This window comes from Marmota marmota, unplaced genomic scaffold, assembly GCF_001458135.2.
Source record: "Marmota marmota marmota unplaced genomic scaffold, marMar, whole genome shotgun sequence".
Taxonomy (NCBI): domain Eukaryota; kingdom Metazoa; phylum Chordata; class Mammalia; order Rodentia; family Sciuridae; genus Marmota; species Marmota marmota.
The window spans coordinates 14517827-14540902 of NW_026000082.1; the positions used below are offsets into that span (position 1 = coordinate 14517827).

General features: G+C 35.3%; 1 protein-coding gene across 1 annotated transcript in view; it reads right to left on the bottom strand.

Annotated features, from left to right (window-relative positions):
* CUNH1orf185 (chromosome unknown C1orf185 homolog) overlaps nucleotides 1-23076 on the bottom strand; it is a 47729-nt gene that overhangs the window by 18845 nt on the left and 5808 nt on the right. Inside the window, exons 2-3 of the mRNA XM_015484698.2 lie at nucleotides 22672-22777; nucleotides 17944-18079 (exon numbers count right to left, since the gene is read on the bottom strand). Of these exons, the coding sequence (XP_015340184.1) occupies nucleotides 17944-18079; nucleotides 22672-22777 (242 nt within the window). The remainder of the gene's footprint in view (nucleotides 1-17943; nucleotides 18080-22671; nucleotides 22778-23076) is intronic.

A 23076-nucleotide genomic window follows, 5' to 3' on the forward strand; every position in this document is an offset into this window, starting at 1 on the left:
GTGAGTCCTGACCGGCCCTCAGCAGGACCCGGACCGAGAAGCAGTTTCTGCGGGCTCCTTAGCCCTGGGCCAGAGCAGTTCCGGGAGCTGGAACTCAGCTGCTCCGTGCTCGGTGTATGCTCTGATAAGAGCAGGCTCCAAGAAGCACTCAGGCACTGAGCCTGAGTAATCTGTCTGCAAGCCGCAGGCAAATGGCAGCCTGAAATTACCTGTTCTATGGCTGAATGAGCTGTGGTCAGTCGAAAACAGGGATGGTGAGGTCAGCTCTCCAAGATGGTGGCCGCTGGCCTCCTCTGTGGTCTGACCGGTGTGGAGAACTGAAATGGACCGCTTCCTTCCCCCATCTCGAACCCAGAATTCAGCACTGAGTACGGTGCTTGCACGGCTGGCAGAAACTGCAGCGCTGTATCCCTGCGCCACTATCTCCTCTACCATAGTTCTTGAAACACTGGCCAGAGCAATTAGACAGATGAAAGAAATTAAAAGGATAAAATTAGAAACAGAAGAGCTCAAATCGCCACTATTTGCTGATATTAGGATTCTATACCTAGAAGACCCTAAAAGTTCCACCAGAAAACTTCTAGAACTAGTAAATGAATTCAGCAAAGTAGCAAGATATAAAATCTACACCCATAAATCAAAGGCATTTCTGTGTATCAGTGAAAAATCCTCAGAAAAGGAAACGAGAAAAATTATCCCATTTACAAAAGCCTCAAAAAATAAAATAAAATACTTGGGAATTAACTTAATGAAGGAGGTGAAAGATCTATACAATGAAAACTACAGAACCCTAAAGAAAGAAATAAAAGAAGACCTTAGAAGATAGAAAGATCTACCTTGCTCTTGGATAGGTAGAATTAATATTATCAAAATGACCATACTTCCAAAAGCACGATGCAGATTTAATGCAATTCTAATCAAAATCCCAATGACATTCTTCATAGAAACAGAAAAAGCAATCATTAAATTCATCTGTAAAAATAAAAGACCCAGAATAGCTAAAGCAATCTTTAGCAGGAAGAGTGAAGCAGGTGACATCACTATACCAGACCTTAAACTATACTACAGAGCAATTGTAACAAAAACAGCATGGTATTGGCACCAAAACAGATTGGTAGACCAATGGTACAGAATAGAGGACACAGAGACTAACCCACAAAATTACTATTATCTTATATTAGATAAAGATGCCAAAAATGTTCATTGGAGAAAAGATAGTCTTTTTAACAAATGGTGCTGGGAAAACTGGAAATCCATATGCAACAAAATGAAATTAAACCCCTATCTCTCACCATGCACAAAACTCAATTCAAAATGGGTCAAGGGCTTAGGAATAAAACCAGAGTCCCTGTGTCTAATAGAAGAAAAAGTAGGCCCTAATCTCCATCATGTGGGATTAGGCCCCAACTTCCTTAATAAGACTCCTTTGGTGCAAGAATTAAAATCAAGAATCAATAAATGGGTTGGACTCAAACTAAAAAGTTTCTTCTCAGCAAAAGAAACAATCTGTGAGGTGAATAGAGAGCCTACATCTTGGGAGCAAATCTTTACCTCTCACACATCAGATAGAGCAGTAATCTCTAGGGTATATAAAGAACTCAAAAAGATAAACACCAAGAAAACAAGTAAACCAATCAATAAATGGATTAAGGACCTGAACAGACACTTCTCAGAAGATGATATACAATTAATCAATCAATATATGAAAAAATGTTCATCATCACTAGCAATCAGAGAAATGAAAATCAAAACCACTCTAAGATTTCTGCCGCAGTCCGGCTGTAGCAAAATAATCGGGGGGTGACGAATAACTTGTGTACGTTGATACAGCAGGAGTAGGAGCCGTTTATTGTAGGACAGGAGCAGTATTTATACATTCCACACAGCTTATCTAATTAGCATAAACTAGATACATCAGTCAACCAATAAGGAATTTCCACACTTAATGGCTCGGTTTTGTTACTTCTCAAACCACTCCCTCTGACATTTTGCCAGGCACCATCCAGACTTGTTTACGAACTTTAACATTCCCCTGACAAAATGCCAGGTGTTATTTTGACTTATTTACAGACTCTAACAGATTTCGTCTCACTCCAGTCGAAATGGCAGCTATTATGAAGACAAACAACAATAAGTGTTGGTGAGGATGCAGGGAAAAAGGTACACTCACACATTGCTGGTAGGATTGCAAATTGGTGCAGCCAATATGGAAAGCAGTATAGAGATTTCTTGGAAAATTGGGTATGGAACCACCATTTGACCCAGCTATCCCTCTCCTCATTCTATACCCAAAGGACTTAAAAACAGTATACTACAGGGACACAGCCACATCAATGTTTATAGCAGCACAATTCACAATAGCTGAACTGTGGAACCAACCTAGATGCCCTTCAATAGATGAATGGATAAAAAAAAAGCGGCATATATACACAATGGAATATTACTCAGCAATAAAAGAGAATAAAGTCATGGCATTCACAGGTAAATGGATGGAGTTGGAGAATATAATGCGAAGTGAAGTTAGCCAATCCCCAAAAAACAAATGCCGAATGTTTTCTCTGATATAAGGAGTCTGATTCATAGTGGGATAAGGAGAGGGAGCATGGGAGGAATAGACGAACCCTAGATAGAGGGGTAGGAGGGAAGGTAGGAGGCATGGGGTTAGAAAAGATGGTGGAATGTGATGGACATTATTATTCAAAGTACATGTATGAAGACACAAATTGGTGTGAATATACTATGTATACAACCAGAGATATGAAAATTGTGCTCTATATGTGTAATAAGAATTATAATGCATTCTGCTGTCATATATAAATAAAAAATTAATTAAAAAAAACCAAATGGCCAACAAGTTCCACATCAGTTATCATCAGGAGAATGCAAACCCAAACCACAGTGAGATATTATCTCACTCCAGCTTAAATGGCTATTATAAAAACAGACAAAACATTAAAATTGGAGAAACATGACTCTCATATACTATTGATGTGAAAGTATATTAGTATAGCCATTATGAAAAACAGTGTGGAGGTACCTCAAAAAACTAGAAGTAAGACTACCATATGATATAGCAGTCCAATACAGAGTATATATGCAAAGGAATTGAAGTCAAAGAAACATCTGCACTTGCATATTTTTGGAAGCTCTATTCCCAATATTCATAGTTGCCCAGTGATGAATGAATGGATAAAGAAAACGTGATATATATATATATATATATATATATATATATATATACACACACACACACACACACACACACACACATATATATATACACATACATATACAAAATGAAATATTATTCAGCCATAAAAAATGAATTCATGTCATTTGCAGGAACATGGATCGAACTGAAGATATGTTAAGTTGAATGTCAGGCACAGAAAGACAAATACTGCATGTTCTCACTAATTTGTAGAACCTAAAAAGCTGATCTCAATGGAGGATAAAATAGTGATTACCAGTGCCTGGGAGGGGCGTAAGGGAGTGTGGGGTAGAAAGGGAATGGTTAAGCCCAGGACCGGATGGGTATACAGCAGAGTTTTACAAAACCTTTAAGGAAGAATTAATACCAATACTTTTCAAGTTATTTCAGGAAATAGAAAAAGAGGGAGCTCTGCCAAATTCATTCTATGAGGCCAACATCACCCTGATTCCAAAACCAGACAAGGACACTTCAAAGAAAGAAAACTACAGACCAATATCTCTGATGAACCTAGATGCAAAAATCCTCAATAAAATTCTGGCGAATCGGATACAAAGGCACATCAAAAAAATTGTGCACCATGATCAAGTAGGATTCATCCCTGGGATGCAAGGATGGTTCAATATACGGAAATCAATAAATGTTATTCACCACATCAATAGACTTAAAAATAAGAACCATATGATCATCTCAATAGACGCAGAAAAAGCATTCGACAAAGTACAGCATCCCTTTATGTTCAAAACATTAGAAAAACTAGGGATAACAGGAACTTACCTCGACATTGTAAAAGCTATCTATGCTAAGCCTCAGGCTAGCATCATTCTCAATGGAGAAAAATTGAAGGCATTCCCCCTAAAATCTGGAACAAGACAGGGATGCCCTCTATCACCACTTCTATTCAATATAGTTCTCGAAACACTGGCCAGAGCAATTAGACAGACGAAAGAAATTAAAGGCATAAAAATAGGAAAGGAAGAACTTAAATTATCACTATTTGCAGATGACATGATTCTATACCTAGAAGACCCAAAAGGGTCTACAAAAAAACTACTAGAACTAATAAATGAATTCAGCAAAGTGGCAGGATATAAAATCAACACGCATAAATCAAAGGCATTTCTGTATATCAGCGACAAAACTTCTGAAACGGAAATGAGGAAAAACACTCCATTCACAATATCCTCAAAAAAAATAAAATACTTGGGAATCAACCTAACAAAAGAGGTGAAAGATTTATATAATGAAAACTACAAAACCCTAAAAAGAGAAGTAGAAGAAGATCTTAGAAGATGGAAAAATATACCCTGTTCATGGATAGGCAGAACTAACATCATCAAAATGGCGATATTACCAAAAGTTCTCTATAGGTTTAATGCAATGCCAATCAAAATCCCAACGGCATTTCTTGTAGAAATGGATAAAGCAATCATGAAATTCATATGGAAAAATAAAAGACCCAGAATAGCAAAAGCAATTCTAAGCAGGAAGTGCGAATCAGGCGGTATAGCGATACCAGACTTAAAACTATATTACAGAGCAATAGTAACAAAAACAGCATGGTACTGGTACCAAAACAGGAGGGTGGACCAATGGTACAGAATAGAGGACACAGAGACTAATCCACAAAGCTACAACTATCTTATATTTGATAAAGGAGCTAAAAGCATGCAATGGAGGGAGGATAGCATCTTCAACAAATGGTGCTGGGAAAACTGGAAATCCATATGCAACAAAATGAAACTGAATCCCCTCCTCTCGCCATGCACAAAAGTTAACTCAAAGTGGATCAAGGAGCTAGATATCAAATCAGAGACTCTGCGTCTGATAGAAGAAAAAGTTGGCTCCGATCTACATATTGTAGGGTCGGGCTCCAAATTCCTTAATAGGACACCCATAGCACAAAAGTTGATAACAAAAATCAACAAATGGGACTTACTTAAACTGAAAAGTTTTCTCTCAGCAAGAGAAACAATAAAAGAGGTAAATAGGGAGCCTACATCATGGGAACAAATTTTTACTCCTCACACTTCAGATAGAGCCCTAATATCCAGAGTATACAAAGAACTCAAAAAATTAAACAATAAGAAAACAAATAACCCAATCAACAAATGGGCCAAAGACCTGAACAGACACTTCTCAGAGGAGGACATACAATCAATCAACAAGTACATGAAAAAATGCTCACCATCTCTAGCAGTCAGAGAAATGCAAATCAAAACCACCCTAAGATACCATCTCACTCCAGTAAGATTGGCAGCCATTATGAAGTCAAACAACAACAAGTGCTGGAGAGGATGTGGGGAAAAGGGTACTCTTGTACATTGCTGGTGGGACTGCAAACTGGTGCGGCCAATCTGGAAAGCAGTATGGAGATTCCTGGGAAAGCTGGGAATGGAACCACCATTTGACCCAGCTATTGCCCTTCTTGGACTTTTCCCTGAAGACCTTAAAAGAGCGTACTACAGGGATACTGCTACATCGATGTTCATAGCAGCACAATTCACAATTGCTAGACTGTGGAACCAACCCAGATGCCCTTCAATAGATGAATGGATAAAAAAAATGTGGCATTTATACACCATGGAGTATTACGCAGCACTAAAAAATGACAAAATCATAGAATTTGCAGGGAAATGGATGGCACTAGAGCAGATTATGCTTAGTGAAGCTAGCCAATCCCTAAAAAACAAATACCAAATGTCTTCTTTGATATAATGAGAGCAACTAAGAACAGAGCAGGGAGGAAGAGCAGGAAGAAAAGATTAACATTAAACAGAGACATGAGGTGGGAGGGAAAGGGAGAGAAAAGGGAAATTGCATGGTTATGGAGGGAGACCCTCATTGTTATACAAAATTACTTATAAGAGGTTGTGAGGGGAATGGGAAAATAAACAAGGAGAGAAATGAATTACAGTAGATGGGGTAGAGAGAGAAGATGGGAGGGGAGGGGAGGGGGATAGTTGAGGATAGGAAAGGTAGCAGAATACAACAGTTACTAGTAGGGCATTATGTAAAAATGTGGATGTGTAACCGATGTGATTCTGCAACCTGTATTTGGGGTAAAATTGGGAGTTCATAACCAACTTGAATCTAATGTATGAAATATGATATGTCAAGAGCTTTGTAATGTTTTGAACAACCAATAAAAAAAAGAAAGGGAATGGTTAATGTGTTCCTGGATACAGTTAGATAGAAAGAATGACTTTTACTGTTCCATTGCATGGTAGGATAACTATGGTTGACAATAGTTACATAAATATGTCAAACTAGCTAGTAGAGAGGATTTTTAATGTTTACAATGCAAAGAAATTTTATATGTCTAAGGTGATAGAAATGCCAATTAGCTTAATCTGATAGCTGTGTGTTGTATACATGTATTGAAATGTCATTGTTCCCCCACAAATATGTATAACTACTGTGTGTCAATTAAATATAAAATATGTTTTAAAATAAAATTCTTCAGAAAGAGAAGAGAGGACACTTCCCTACCAATAATTGTGATGTCAAAATATAATAAAGATATTATAAGGAAATGACAGAACAATATTCCTCAGGAACATAGATGGAAAGATTGTTTAAAAGATACTAGTTAATCAGGGGCTGGGGTTGTGGCCCAGTGGTAGAGCACTCGCCTGGCACGTGTAAGGCACTGGGTTCGAACCTCAGCACCACATAAAAATAAATAAATAAAATAAAGGTATTGTGTCCATCTACAACTAAAAATATTAAAAGAAAAACTTTTTTTAAAGATACTAGTTAATCAGATCCAGTGAGGTTTATTCCAGAACTACAAGGTTGGTTTAATATTTGAAATTTACTGTAATTCATATAAAAAATTAAAGAAAAAAACCTCATGCAAACATTTCAATGGAGCAGAAAATGCACTTGGCAAAATTCATCACCCTTTCATGATTTAAGAAAAACAAAATGAAAAAGCTAGGACCTGAAGAGAACTTCTTCAACCTGACAATATTCCATCTACAAAAATCCTGAAGCTAACTCCCTATTTTAGTGACGAAAAGCTGAAAGTGTTCTCTTCAAGATCATAATATCACAAGGATAACTGTTATTACCACACTTATTCACCATTATTCTGGAGATCCTGGCCAATACAGTAAATGGAAAAAAAAAAGCACAAATATTGGAAAATAAGTAAAACATGTTTTTTCATATGTGATATGATTGTGTATGAAGAAAACCTTACAGAACCCACAAAAGAACTACTAGAAGTGATAAATTATTTATGAAGATCACAAAACACAGGTCAATATAAGCACCAGTTATAGTAATGATGGCAAAGCTCTCTAAATTTATAAACTAAATGTAATTTACATTAAAACTTCAAGAAGATTTTTTTCTACCTGGAGTTAAAATTACCTCAAATATTATGTGTACTAACAAAAGAACAAGACACATTAAAAACAATATTGAAAGAGAAGAATAAAATTTAGAGAAATCATATGATTAAGACTTATTATATCATTACAGTGTGTTATTGGCAGAGGGATAGATGTACAGATCAATGGAACTGACAGAGATCCCAGAGACACATTCATACACGTACGCCTAACAGATGTTTCACAAAGGTGCAAAAGCAGTTCAACGGAGAAAGGATAACCCCTTGAACAAATATTGCTTAGACAACTAGGCTAATAGTTCAAAAAATCAATCTGAATTAAAATTGGAGAAAAAGGACTCTCATACACTGTTGATATGAAAATATATTAGTATATCTTGTCTTAACCCACACATTTATGTAAAAATTAACTGAAGATGGATCAAGGATATAAGTGTGAATGATAATACTTGAAGTCCAAAGCAATCTTGAAAAAGAACATAGTTGGAGGACTCATCTTTCCTGGTGTCAAAATATACTACAAAGCTACAGTAATCAAGACAGTGTGGTACTGACATAGAAATAGACATACTAGACCAATGGAATAGAACTGATTATTCAAAAATAAGTACTCACATTTATAGTTAACTGATTTTTAACAAGAATATAAAAAATTCAATAGGGAAAAATGGACTTTTCTACAAATATTATTGAGACAACCAGATATCCACATGCAATCAAATGAAGCCACATCTCGTACCATACACAAAACTAACTCAAAACAGACCAAGCATCTAGAGTAAGAGCAAAAACTGTTAAACTTTAAAAAACATGCATAAATCTCCGTGACCTTTGATTAGACAACAGTTTTTTTTTGTTTGTTTTGTTTTGTTTTATTTTTTTAAGATACTGAAGGTTGAATCCAGGGGCACTCTACCACTGAACTCAGTCCTAGCCCTTTTAATTTTTATTTTGAGACAGGAAACTTAGGGTATCCCTAAATTGCAGAGGATGGCCTCAAACCTGCAATCCTCCTGCCTCAGCTTCCTGAGTAGCTGGGATGACAGGTATATACTACCATGCCTTGTATTTTCTGCCTTTTTTTGATATGACATCAAAAGCATAAACAACAAAATTTAAAAAGTGGACTCATGAAAAAGAAATACTTTTGTTCTTCAAAGAACACCATTAGAAAATGAAAAGATAATAAATAAAAAGGGCTGGGAATGTAGCTCAGTGACAAAAAAGAAAAAGGAAAAAAATTTAAAAACTCATGAAATGAGAAAACATTTTTACAAACAGAATATTTAACAGAGGATGTATATCTTGAAGATGAAGACAACTCATAACACTTTAGTAATAAAACGACAACTCAAGTTTAAAAAAGGACAAAGAATCTGAACAGACATTAATACCAAGAAGAATTTACATATCCAATAAGCAGATGAAATATTACTCAGTGTCATTATCCTTTAAGGAAATGTAAATCAGGATCATGATGAGATACTCCAGACACTCACAAGGATGCTTATCATTATAAAAGATTGATAATAACAAATGTTAAATCGTGGAAGATTGGGACCCTCATACACAGTTAGTGGGCATATAAAATGGTTCAGGTGCTTTAGAAGACAGTCTGATAGTTCTTTAGCAGTTAAAAATAGTTACCATATGGGTTTTGGGGTTGTGGCTCAGCGTAGAGCACTCACCTCACACATGCAAGACCCTGGGTTCGATCCTCAGCACCACATAAAATAAATGAATAAAATAAAGATATTAAAAAATAGTTACCATATGGCCTAGAATTTCTTTTCCTAGGTATATTCCCAAGAAAGATAAAAAACATGTTCACACAAAAATTTACACATAAATTTTTATAACAAGATTATTCACATAGCCAAAACATGGAAATAACCCAAAAGTCCAATGGGCAATAAATGGATAAACAAAATGTCATATATCCATATGATGTAATATTATTCAGTCATAAAAAGAAGAAAGTACTTACTATAACATGGATATAGTACTATATCATAGTATGCACTATAACATGGATGAACTTTGAGAACATGCTAAGTGGAAGAAGCCAGACACAACAGACCATATATGGTATGACTTTATTTATAATGGATGCCCAGAATGGGCACATATACAAACATAGAAAGTGAATTGGTGGTTGTTTAGGCCTATGATGGATGGGAGGTAATGAGGAAGGGGTGATTTCTAAGAGTATGTTTGTGTGTGTGGGGGGGTCTGAAATAAAAAAAAATGTTCTAAAATTGATTGTGGGGATAGTTTTACAACTCTGTGACTATAGTCATAACCACTAAATTATAGACTTTATATATTTTTGTGGTGCTGGGAGTTGAACCCAGGGCTTTGTGCATACTAAGTGTGTACCACTGAGCAATGTCCCAAGCCTCAAATTATGTCTTATTTCTTTCTTTATTTTCGTTGTGCTGGGGATTAAATCCAGAGCTTCATACATACTAGGAAAGTGCTCTACCACTGAGCTACATTCCCAGCCTTTGGAGCATATATTTTAAATGAGCAAATCATATGGTTTGTATTTTTGGTTTTGGTACTGGGGATTGAACCCAGGGGTGCTTAATCACTGAGCCACATCCCAGTCCTTTTATCTTTTATTTTGAGACAAGATCTCATTAAGTTACTAAGGCCCTCACTAAGTTGATAAAGCTGGTTTTGAACTTGTGATCCTCCTGCCTTAGGCTCCTGAGCTGCTGGGATTATAGGCATGTGCTACTGTGCCCAGTTTAGTCTAATTTCTGTGGCTCTAACAAAATAACTGAGCCTGGGTACTTTATATAGTAGAGAAGTTTATTTGGCTCATGATTCTGATGACTATAAAGTTCAAACAGCATGGTGCCACAATATGGCTGTGTCCCAACATGGTGGAGAAGTGAAAAGGAAATCAGCTATATGCAGAAGGGTCATATGTATCAGTAAGAAAGCAAGAGGGGGGAGGGGCCGGGCTCTTTTTCAGGCTCTACTTCTAATTCTAGTTCTCTTGCTATTTCTATTACATAGTTAGTTTCTCCATTGAAGTCTTGAGCCCCTCAAAGTCATCTATGAGAGTTGGAATCAACTTGTTTCCCCCCCTTCTTCATGCTAATATTTTGAGCTCCTTCCCTGCATCAGGAATGTTCTAAATGGCATTTTGAATGGTGATCCCTTTCCAGAAGGTTTTCTATTTTCTTTGCCCAGATCCCCCAGAGGAATTGCTATTTATAGCAGCTATAGCCTTATGAAATATATTTATTAAATAATAAGACTTGAAAGGTGAACTTACTCCTTCATTCATGGGCTGCAGAACAGATGTTGTATTAGGCATGAAAACATTAATCTTGTACATCTTCAAGCTCTTGGGTGACCAGGTACATGGTCAAGGAGCAGTAATATTTTGAAAGGAATCTTTCTTTTTGAGTGGTAGATCTCAAATGTGGGCTTCAAATATTCAGTAAACCATGTTGTAAAAACATGTCATCCATTTATAGAGCACAAAGTAGACAGTATAATTTTATTAATAAAAAAAAATCATAAAAATAATGCAAAGAAAAACTACAAAATGGATGAAGATATTAAAATTACCATAACTGGAAAAGGTTTAGTTTTCTAGAATGAATGATCCTTTCAAAGTGTTATAATAAAAAGACAAAAAACCTATTAGGAAAAAAGTAAAAAGATAGCTGGCATTTTATATAAGAGGAAATAATTGTATCCAGTGAACTTTAGAGAAGACAATTGCCTCATTTTTAGCAGAAAAAATACAAATTAAAACTACAGTGAGATAACAATAGAGTGAATGAGAAAAGCCACAGCCTGGGGAAAAATATTTGCAAAAAGCATCATCGGATAAAGGACTGTTATCCAAAATATACAAACAACTTTCTAGATTTCAATAAGAAAATGAGTAACCTGATTAAAAAATAAGCAAAAGACCTGAACAGACACCTCATTAAAGAAAATATACAGTTGAAAAATAAGCACATAAAAATGTTTATCAGGGAATTGTAACTTAAAATGAGATACCACTAGACATCTTTTAGAATCGGGAATATCCAAAATATTGATGATACTAATTGCTGGCAAGGAGGTGCTGCAACAATAGCTCTCATGCATTGCTGGTGGGAATGCAAACTGATACAGCCACCTTGAAAGATGGTTTGGCAGTTTTTACAAAACTATATACATTTGCAATATGATTCAGCAATCATGTTCTTTGGTACTTTCCCAAATGGATTGAAAAATTATGTCTACCCAAAAACCTCCATATAGATGTTCATAGCAGCTTAATTCATAATTATCCCAAACTTTAAAGCAACCAAGATGTCTTTCTATAAGTGAATGGATAAATTGTGGTATATCCAAATAATGGAATATTATGCAGCGCTGGAAAAAAATGAGCTAACAAGCCAAGAAAAGATAAGGAAGAAAGAAGCTTAAAGGCATTCCCAAGTGAAAGAAGCCAATCTGAAAAGACCACATAGTATATGATTCCAATTATATGACATTCTAGAAAAGGCAAAGACTATGGGAACACTATAGCAATCAGTGGCTGTGAGGGTAAAAAGGGAAGAAATAAATCAGAGGAGCACAGAAGTTTTTTAGGTTAGTAAAACTATTCTGTATGATAACATAATGGCTGATACATATCATTACACATTTGTTAAACTGACAGACTACATAATACTCAAAGTGAACCTTAAATGTAAACTATGAATTTTAGATTATGATGTCAATGTGGGTTTACAAGTTGTAATGAATATACCTTGATTACAGAGTATTGACAGAGAGGCTGTGCATATGTGGGGTTCAAGGGGTATATGGACTATGTACTTATTTTCTGCTCAGTTTTGCTGTGGACCTAAAATAGCTAATGATGATGATGATGATGATGATAACAATAATAATAATAATATATACTTAAAGAAAAAAAACAAATCTAAGATGGGTGCAATGGCAAGAGAATCACTTGAGCCCAGGTGTTTGAGACTAGCCTGGACAATATAGCAAGATCCTGTCTCCGAAAGAACAACTACAACAACACATGTTAAAAAACTAAAACAAAGTGCTATAGTGAGATAGTATTACAAATTCATTAGATTGTCAAAAAATTACAAGGCTTAAATATTAATATTTGTTGAATATATAAAGCAATTTATGATCTTTTACATGTATACTAATAAAACTACTTTTAAAACAAAGAATTATATAATAATGTTGAACCTGCAAATAATCCATGACTCAGCAATTGTAGTTTAAAAACAATTAAAAAAATTGTACTGGGGATTGAACCCAGGTGCACTAAACCACTGAGCCACATCCCCAGCCCTTTTTATTTCTTTTTTATTTTTATTTAAATTTTTTTTAAAATGTTGATGGACCTATATTTTATTCATTTATTTATATTCGGTGCTGAGAATAGAACCCGCCTCACACATGCTAGGCAAGTACTCTACTACTGAGCCACAACCTCAGCCCCCTATTTTCAATTTTTTTATTTTGAGACAGGGTCTTGCTAAGTTGTTTAGAACCTTGCTAAGTTACAGAGACTGGCTTTGAACTTATGATCTTCCTGCCTCAGCCTCCCAGGCTGCTGGGATTACAGGTATGTACCTCCATGCATAGTGCAATTCTAGTTTTCAACATAGTTTCTATAGAAAAGTTCCTGGAGAAACAACTGAAAATAACCCAAATATCTACCACATACAACTTGATATATTCATACAACAGAATAACAAATAGTAAAAATAATGAACTGTGACTATGTGCATCAAGTTTGATGAATCTCATAAATGTAATACTAGACACAAAGGGAACATTAGATATGGAACCCAAAAAGTATAAAATTTGGTAACATATTGTTCAGGAATCTGTAACATTAATAGTAAAACTATAAAGGAAAACAAGAAAATGGTTAAGTGCATTTACAGACTAGAAGTTCCTTCACTGGAGAAATAAGAAATAAGTTGTGAGAGATTTGAGATTCAGGATACCTCAAAGGAGCTGGTAATGTTCTATTTCTTATTCTGGATAACATGTATTAGAAATCTCATTTATAAGCCAGGTGTGATAGTGTGCACCTATAGTTCCAGCTTCTTGGGAGACTGGGACAGAAGGATCTGTTGTTCCCTGAAGTTTAAGGCCAGCCTGGGTAATATAATGAGACCCTATCTTTTAAAAAATCTATTTTAAATTATGCGTGTGCATACTCTTCTGTAGGTGTGCATCATTTCACAATAAAAGCTTTTTTAAAAAATCAGGCTTTACATGTCAATGTTTATAGCAGCTCAATTCACAATAGTTAAACTGTGGAACCAACCTAGATGCCCCTTCAATAGATGAATGGATAAAGAAACTGTGGTATATATACACAATGGAATATTTCTCAGCATTGAGAGAATAAAATTATGGCATTTGCAGGTAAATGGATAGAGTTGTAGAATATCATGCTAAATGAGGTAAGTCAATCCCCAAAAAGCCAAAAACTGAATATTCTTTCTGATAATTGGATGCTGATCCACAATGGGGTGGGGGGGAAATGGAGGAACTTTCATTGGGCAAAGGGGAGGGAGGAGAGGGGCAGGAAAGATGGTAGAATGAGATAGACACCATTACCTTAGACACATGTATGACTGCACATAAGTTGAAACTCTACATCATATACAATCAGAGAAGTGAAAAGTTGTGCTGCAATTGTGTACAATGAATTAAAATGCATTCTGTTGTCATATTCATATATACCTAGTTAGAACAAACAAATAAATAATAAATAATCAGGCTCTAGATCTTTATTATATGAAGCCATATTTTTGCTATACTTTTCATCCTCCTGCCAGAGGATGGATAGAACAATCTATCTCTAGTAGGAGAGGAGTTTAATACAGAGGCAGGAATTGAGACAAGAAAAAAAGAGAGACTCAATGAAAGAGCCTTTTTATACTGAAACTGCTTTATGGCTGAGGTCAGCATTTCTTTTCTTTTCTTTCTTTTTTTTGGTTCTATTATAGTTCTGTTATTATTTTTCACATATTTTTTGTTCTATTAAAACTTTCTTATTATAATTTTCATGGGGTTCCTATCATTGGTTGTCAAGAATTCTGACCAAAAGCCTTAAAAGAAAAAGAAAACCCTGTCATTTGTGACAATATGGATGAACCTGGAAGACATTATACTAAGTGAAATAAACTAGGGACAAAAAGACAAATACCACATGACCTCACTCATACACAGGATCTAAAAATATCAAACTCATGAATAAGAGAGTAGAATGGTGTTTACCAGGGGCCCGGGTAGTGGTGGGAGGCTTGTAGGGATGTGGGTGAAAGGACAGAGAAGTTCAGTTAGAAAGGAGGAATAAGTCCATGAGATCGATTGTACTACATGGTGACTATGTTACCAACAATGTATTATATTCTTGAAAACGGTTGAGAGTAGATTTAAGTGTTCTCACCAAAAATAAAAAAAATAAGTGAGGTAACACAGATATTTACTAATTTAATGTAGCTATTGTACAGTGTATATACAATCTCAAAACAAATGTTGTATATCATAAATGATAAAAATATTTATCAATTGAAAATATTTTTAAAAATATTCCTGAAAATTTTATGTCTACTTGTACATTCTCTCTCCCACTACACCACGAACTTTGTTAAAGCAGGGAATACAGTCTCACTTGTTTATCACCAAATTCCCAGTTGCCTAAAACAATGCCTAGCATATAAATGCTTTTCACATATTTGTTGAATGATTAATAAACTACTTAAAATTTCACTTCTGACAGTTTTGTAATTTTCTATTTGGTGGTGATTCCACCATTAAATATGATGGCATCATTATATCACTAGTACCCAACCAAATGCCTAGCAAAATGCTCAATAAATTAAATAAATATCAAATAGACACATAGAAACAATATTTTTCTCTGCAATGCAACCTTTACTTCAAACTCCTTCATTTGAAAGTCAGAGCAAATAACCTTCTGAATTAATTTGATCTTTATATTCATCTGCTTAATATCTTGCAGCAGACAATTCTTTCTCTTTTCTTTCTCCTCCAGCCGCCCAAGATGCCAAAAGGAAGAAGGCCAAGGGGAAAAAGGTGGCCCAGGCCTCCACCCTGGTCAAAAAGCAGAAATCCAAGAAGGTGGTGAACCCATTGTTCGAGAAGAAGCTGAAGAACTTTGGCATAGGACAGGACATTCAGCCCAAAAGGGACCTTACCCGCTTTGTAAAATGGCCCGCTATATCCGGCTGCAGCTGCAAGGGGTTATTAACAGTCACCCAGCAGCTTAAGCGTGCCCACAAGTACAGACCAGAGATGAACCAGGGCAAGAAGCAGAAGCTGTTGGCCTGGGCTGAGAAGAAAGCTGCTGGCAAAAGGGATGTCCCTACGAAGAGACCGCTGGTCCTTGGAGCAAGGGGTCAGCTGGTGGTGATTGCACATGTCGTGGATCCCATGGAGCTGGTTGTCTTCCTGCCCTTCCTGCTTGGCAAAATTAGTGTCCCAAGGTGGGAGTTCCTTACTGCATCATCAAGGGGAAGGTCAGGCTGGGACGTCTGGTTCACAGGAAGACATGCATCACTGTGCGTTCACACAGGTTAACTTGGAAGACAAAGGAGCTCTGACTAAGCCAGTGAAAGCTATTAGAACCAACTACATTGACAGATATGAGGTCCATAGCCATATGGGGAGGCAACATCCTGGGTCCAAAACCCGTGGTTGTCATTGCCAAGCTGGAAAAGGCAAAGGCTAAATAAAGAACTTGCCACTAAAGTGGGATAAATGTACACTGTTGGGTTTCTGTACATAAAAATAATAAATTGTCCTCTTGGGCGGGGAGGAACCTTGCCGTAATAGTAATAATGTACTTCCGTGGTGCTCAATATTCTGAATGCTTTTCACATACTAATTCATTTACTCCCACAACAACTCAGTGGAGGGGGAATTATTCTCACTTTTCAGAAACACAGGCAAACAGACACAGAGAAGTTAAGTAATTTGCCTAAGATTACACAGTAATGGTAGAGCCAGGTTTTAAACCTGTGGAATCTGGCTTTACAATCTATGCTCTTGACCATAATCCTGTAATCCCTTTCCGTGGATTTGTATAGACAAAGGAACAAAATCCAAAATTCTTAGGAGGTCCATTAAATCTTATCTCCAAAGTCGTTTCCTACCTCTCCCTTCTATGAACCCTAGGTTCCAAATGGTAATGTTTACTTTTGAACAAAAAATTTCCTTCGTTCCCTTTCTTCCTGGCAAACTTTCATTCATTTCTCAAAACCCAGTTCAAAAGGTCTTCTATTGAAGCCCTCCTCAATTCAGACTTCCTTATTTGCACTCTTAAAACTTTGTGAGTTCTTATCACATTGTTGTAATTATTAGTTTGTATGGTTTTCTTCTCTCTAAGGCTAGGCTCATATCTTATTCGTTTATAAATAGGCTCGATGGCAAAATTAGCACTGCCACATGAAAGGCACTAAAATGTTTATTAAATGAACCAACATTGAGTTCAACTTGACTTCATTACTCAAGATGCAGAGTGAAACTTTGGCATCCTATCAGTTTGTCACTATCTATTAATGCTCTGTGACCATTGATATATTTGTTTTGCTTAGCTATATCACAGTTTCAAATTTCTACTAGTCTCTGCTTGTTTTACTTTGTCCACATAACATTGTTTTGACACTTCTCATATAGCACAAAGTAAATTATGGTCTGCCTTTCTCACTTGTACTAAACAAGCCCCTTGAAGGATGCTTATCATCCCCAATAGAGGGGCCCAAGGGTTGGGATATAATAAAAGGCTAACAGCTCTTTGGCAAACTGAATTCAATTTCAATTGGTTTGATTGGGTTATGTGGGTATTCGAGTAACTCTTATCTTCATTTCTTTTCCTCTGACTGGCCTGATAATTTTGTTTTCAGTTTTTCATACACCATAATTTTCAGCCCTATAACAATTCCAATATAGGGAAAGTAGGTTCATGGGCTAAAAGCACAGAAAAGCAACTTTAGATGGAATATATTTTCATTTAAGTTTTCAGTTTTCCTATAGTATAAACTCTAACTAGCTTGGGTAATTTAAACTTGGCTTCATATTATTGTCCCTCAAATTAAAAAACAACAGTATGGGGCTCGGGATGTGGCTCAAGTGGTAGCATGTTCGCCTGGCATGCGTGAGGCACTAGGTTCGATCCTCAGCACCACATAAAAATAAAATAGAGATATTGTGTCCACCTAAAAAAAACTAAAAACTAAACATTAAAAAAACAGTGGATATCCAATCCTTCAAATTTAAAGACAATAATGCTAATTACTTGATACCAAAATTTTTGGAAAGATTGGTATAAAATATTACACCATACCTGTAATTGGAATCTTCCAGTATGAAAATTTCGAGAAATAAAAACACATTGAGAATGAGATTTCATCTTTGCCTTTGATGGTTTTTGCCTGAATCTCTCACAAGTTGCTTTAAATTTGGAATTTTGAAATATTTCTCTGAAAGATATTTTATAGAGAATATTATTAAACATGAAATAGGTCATAAACCAATTAAATAATTATTTCTAATATTTATACTAAGGGTTTAAATATCAGAATAAACATATTACAGCATATTTATTTTTAAAAACACTCATCAATTTATATACTTTCTTCTAACATGTTAGATTTTATTATATCTATTTTATTCAAAGAATATAAATTAAGCTAATTATAAAGGATCAATATTTCTAGTTTGAGTATTAACCAGGAGTCACTTTTTTTTCTGGTTGTGAGATAATTAGTTGACTTTAATGTTAATTAGCCTTTTTTATAAATTTGTCTTTCATAGCAAAGAAAATTAAATGAATTTCATTGGTCACTTTTGGTATTTAATAATATCTCTGGAAAAAAGTAAGAAGGAAACTGAATTGAAATTAATGACTTACAAAGGAAGAGTACCTGTGATCTTTTATTATCCATGCAACCGCAAGCAAATGAGGAAGGATTAAAAATAATGAAGTGGCAAGTAAAAACTCAGCTGATCAAAGGCAGATAGTTAAGTACAAAGGAATGTGGTTTCAAACAGTTATTATAAACTTAAGGATTTAAGAAATAATTCTTCCAGAAAATGGAATAATATTCAGAGCTAAAAAGAAAAGAACTGTCAAGTCATGAAAGGACATGGAAACTTAAATGCACATTTTAGAACAAAAGAGGCAAATCTGAAAAGGCTACATACTGTATGACAATCTGGAAAAGACAAACTGTGTAGACAGTAAAAAAAAATCAGTGGTTGCTGGAGGGAGGAAGGAAATAGATGAAGCACAGAGGGTTCTTAGAGCAAAGAAAATGCTCTGTGATACTCTCAGATGCGAATGTCATTATACATTTGTGCAAATCCACAGAGTACACAACACATGAGTAAACCTTAATATAACCTACAGATGGGGAATGATAATGTATTGATAGAAGTTCCTAAATTGTTGCCCTCCCCAAATAATAATAATGCTGATTACCATTTCTTTTTTCAGAGGTACTAGAAAAATTCCAAATTAATTCAAGAGATCATACTATGTTACTTAAGGAGGTATTAACAATTAGGATTCATTCATTATTTAATTCAATTCACTTAACAAATATTTGAGTACTCATTATATGCCAGATGTGCTAGGTGTTAGTGGTAAGGGGGAAAAAAAGCCACAATCACTACCCTCATAGAATTGTCATTGCTCTTATGGAACTTAAATAGTAGTAAGGGAGACAGACAATTAAATAATCACAAGGAAATGAAAAATTACAACTGTGGAAAGTGCTATTGAGGAACGCTACCTGGTGCTGTGTGATGTAACAAAGGGAATTATCCTGAATAGAGTGGTTGAGAAAGGCTTTCCTGAGGAGGGGAGGATTGAACAAGGGCATCTGAAGAAATAATAGTAGTAATAGGTAGAGTTTGGTGGAAGAGGGAAGATGTGAAAGTAAGAATATTCTAGACAGAGAAAACATCAGGTACCATGGTCTAGCAGCCAGATTAAGAGAAACACATAAAGCAGGAGGGAAAGTAGGATGTGAATCTGGAGACTATGGGTAGCCAGAGCATGTAGGGTCTTAAAAGTCATGTTTTATTGTTATCCTAAAAGCAATAGGAAGTCCTTTAAAATATAATGGGGCTGGAGAAGAAGGAATCGGTGACTTGATCAGATTTGTATTTGGAAAAATTCTGGCTGAAGTGTAGAAATTGAATGAAGATAATATTGAAGGTATGAGGTTGGTTCTAACCTCTATTATAGTGGTCTATATGGGAGATAATGATAAATTGGGTGAGTAATGGTTGGGCATAATGGAGAGAAATGAATAGGTGTGAGCAATTTTTTGAGGTAAAATAAAACTTGGTGATGGATTTAGTGTGGATAGGGCAGAGAGAGGGAGCTTTTTAGAAGAAAAACAATCTTTGGCTTCACATTTTCCTCCAGCTACTAACCATTAGTCAACTTCTCCTCACAAAAATAACTTCTTGAAAGAGCTGTCTATATGTCAATTTTCTTACCTCTTGTTTTCTCCTCAAAGGAGAATTTCTGAACCCATCTCTCCACCAACACTTCATCAAAGTGACCAATGACCTCCATATTGCCAAATCTGAAAATAATTTATTTCTCCTCATCTTTCTCAACTTAAGCACCTTCAACATAACTGGCTGACACCTCCTTGTAACAATTTTTAATTTTGACTTTGTTGGCACCATACCTTTTTTTTTCCCCCTCAGATGTTGTTGATTCTTTCTACTCTTCTGCTAAATTTCATCATGGTAGGATGAAGTGTGTAGTACTAGTTCTCTTTCTCTTTTGACAATCACTCCCTGGTTATTCTCATCAGGTTCTAGCCTTTAAATACTCTCTGTATATCAAATCTTCAACCCTGTCTTCTCTCCTGAAGTTTATGTGTATATTCAACTGCCTATGTGACATTTCCACTTTGATGTCTAATACACTTTTCTATAGGCTTTCAAGCTTATATCCCAAACTGATCTCCTACTTTATCACCACTCCCCCAAATTGATCCCGTTATGATAATTTCCTCATCAAAGAAAATGGGAAAACCAATTACTCAGTTGCTCACCACAAAAACTTACACATCAGCATTAATTCTGTCATTTCACTTATCTTTCCTTACTTCATTTAATCTATCAACACGTCTTGATTCTACCTGCAAAACACATTCCAAATCCAGCCCTTTCTTTTCATCTCCTTTATGTTAATATTAGTTCAAGACACCATCACCTCTCACATGGACTAAATAGCCTCCTAGGTTATCTATCTGCTTTCATTCTTGCTTTCTTAAAATTCAGGCTTCACAGAGAAATAAGAAACATCTTTAAAAAATATAAACCAGAACTCTTATACATTGATGTTGGGAGTACACATTCACTTTGGAAAACTATTCAGCAGTTTCTTATAAACTTAATCATATGATCTAACAATTCTACTCTTAGGTATTTATCTAAGAGAATTGAAAATGTGTGTACAAAAAATTTACATAAGAATGTCCATGGTAACCATCCCTGAAAGCTAAAACTTGGAAACAATTCCAATCCACTAATAGAAGAATAAAAAAAAAGTATTTTTGTTCATACAATGGTATACTACTTATTATTAAAAACAACAGACTGTGGGGACTGGGGTTGTGGCTCAGTGGAAGAGCGCTTGCCTAGCATGTGTGAGGTACTGGGTTGTTTCTCAGCACTGCATATAAATAAATAAAACAAAGGTCCATTGACAACTAAAAAATATTTAAAAAATAAAAAAAAAATAAAAACAACAGACTTGATAAATGTAACAAATATATCTAAAAAATATTATGGTGAGTGAAAAAAGCAGACATAAAGAAGTCCATATGATTCTGCTTAAGTTCAAGAATAGGCAAAATTAAACTATGACAATAGAAAGCAGAATAATGGTTGCCTCTGAGGTAGGACATAGGAATTAATGCCTGGAAAAGAACATGATGGAACTTTTAAGGTGTTAAAGATTTTCATATTTTGACTGGGGTGGTTACATAAATATTTATTGAAATTTATCACTGTGCATTTAAAACCTGTATGCTCCATTGTATGTTAATTATACCTCAACTTTAAATTCTTTTTTAAAGTATTTTTTTAGTTGTAATTGGACACATGTGAGGCATCTCCTGACCACTTTATTTATTTGTTCATTATCTGTCTCCTGCAGTGGTACTGTTAAGTCTATGCGACAGAAACTTTGTCTGACTTGTGCACAGTTGTATAATCAATTCCTAGAACAATGGCAGACAGCCAATAAATATTGGAAGAAAGAATAAGTCAATAATTTCTTGGTTTCTGATTTGTACATGTGGATGGGTACCACTTAGTCATTTGCTGAGACAGGGAATATTAGAAGAGTAATATGTGGGAAAATCATGTTGCAATTTACATTTTTAAACATCAGACAATGCAAATACTGATATGATTGAATAATTAGAAGCACCAGATTTTAGAATGAAAGGAAGGAGGTTTCAAATAATATTTATTTTTTTCTGTTTCTGGCAAGACACTACTACTTCTGGACCATACCAAAGCATTCTGTCAGTTCTTTTCTTAGCTGTCTCCTAAAGAAAGAGTTTATTTCCCTCTCAGCAATGTTTTTAACCTCAAATTGAAGTTGAAATTTTAAAAATTTCTAGCTTTATATTACAATCAGTCTCATGATTTCTTGAAAATAAAATAGGATTTATTATTCTTCAAAATTTTCAGGCATAAGGGTTGCTATCTTACTCGAGTTCTTTGGGCTACTTAAATAAATATATGTATGTATATATTTTTAGTGATAGTGGGAACAATACCTTTTATTTATTTATTTTTATATGGTGCTGAGGACGAAACCCAGTGCTTCACACTTGCTAGGCAATTGCTCTACCACTGAGCTACAGCTACAGCCCCTGGGCTTTTTAAAACATAAAGCCTTCCCTCCCCAACCAAAGGTTCTACAACCAAATCCAAGATTACAAAATCAATACTGTTATAGTTACTTAAGTTTTATGCTATTTGAAAAAGCCCTTTGAATTTTTAAAAGAAAAACTATTCTAATAAAACTTACCTTCGTTTGCAAATTAGGAACCACAAAGCAGATGCCAAAGCAAAGAAACCAATTCCCAAACTAACAGCACCAGCAGCCAGAAAATAGGTTAAGTAGTTATAAAAACCTATACAAAAAATTATAAAAGATTATTTCATGTATGTATCTTCATTCTCTACGTAAATTTAAATTATATAATCTTCCAAGTAATATAGTATAGTGTGAAGATTCTGGGACATTGGGAGACCTGAATATTCGTCCTGTGTTATTCTAATAACTTGAAAACTCCAAGTTAGAAAATGGCATAGAGCCCCCTGCAGATTAGGTCCTAGGGCACATTACTTTGACCTTGCCAGGATTTGAAACCTAGATTTGTTTTTGTACAGCTGTCTCCTCCTCCTCCTCCTCCTCCTCCTCCTCCTTTTT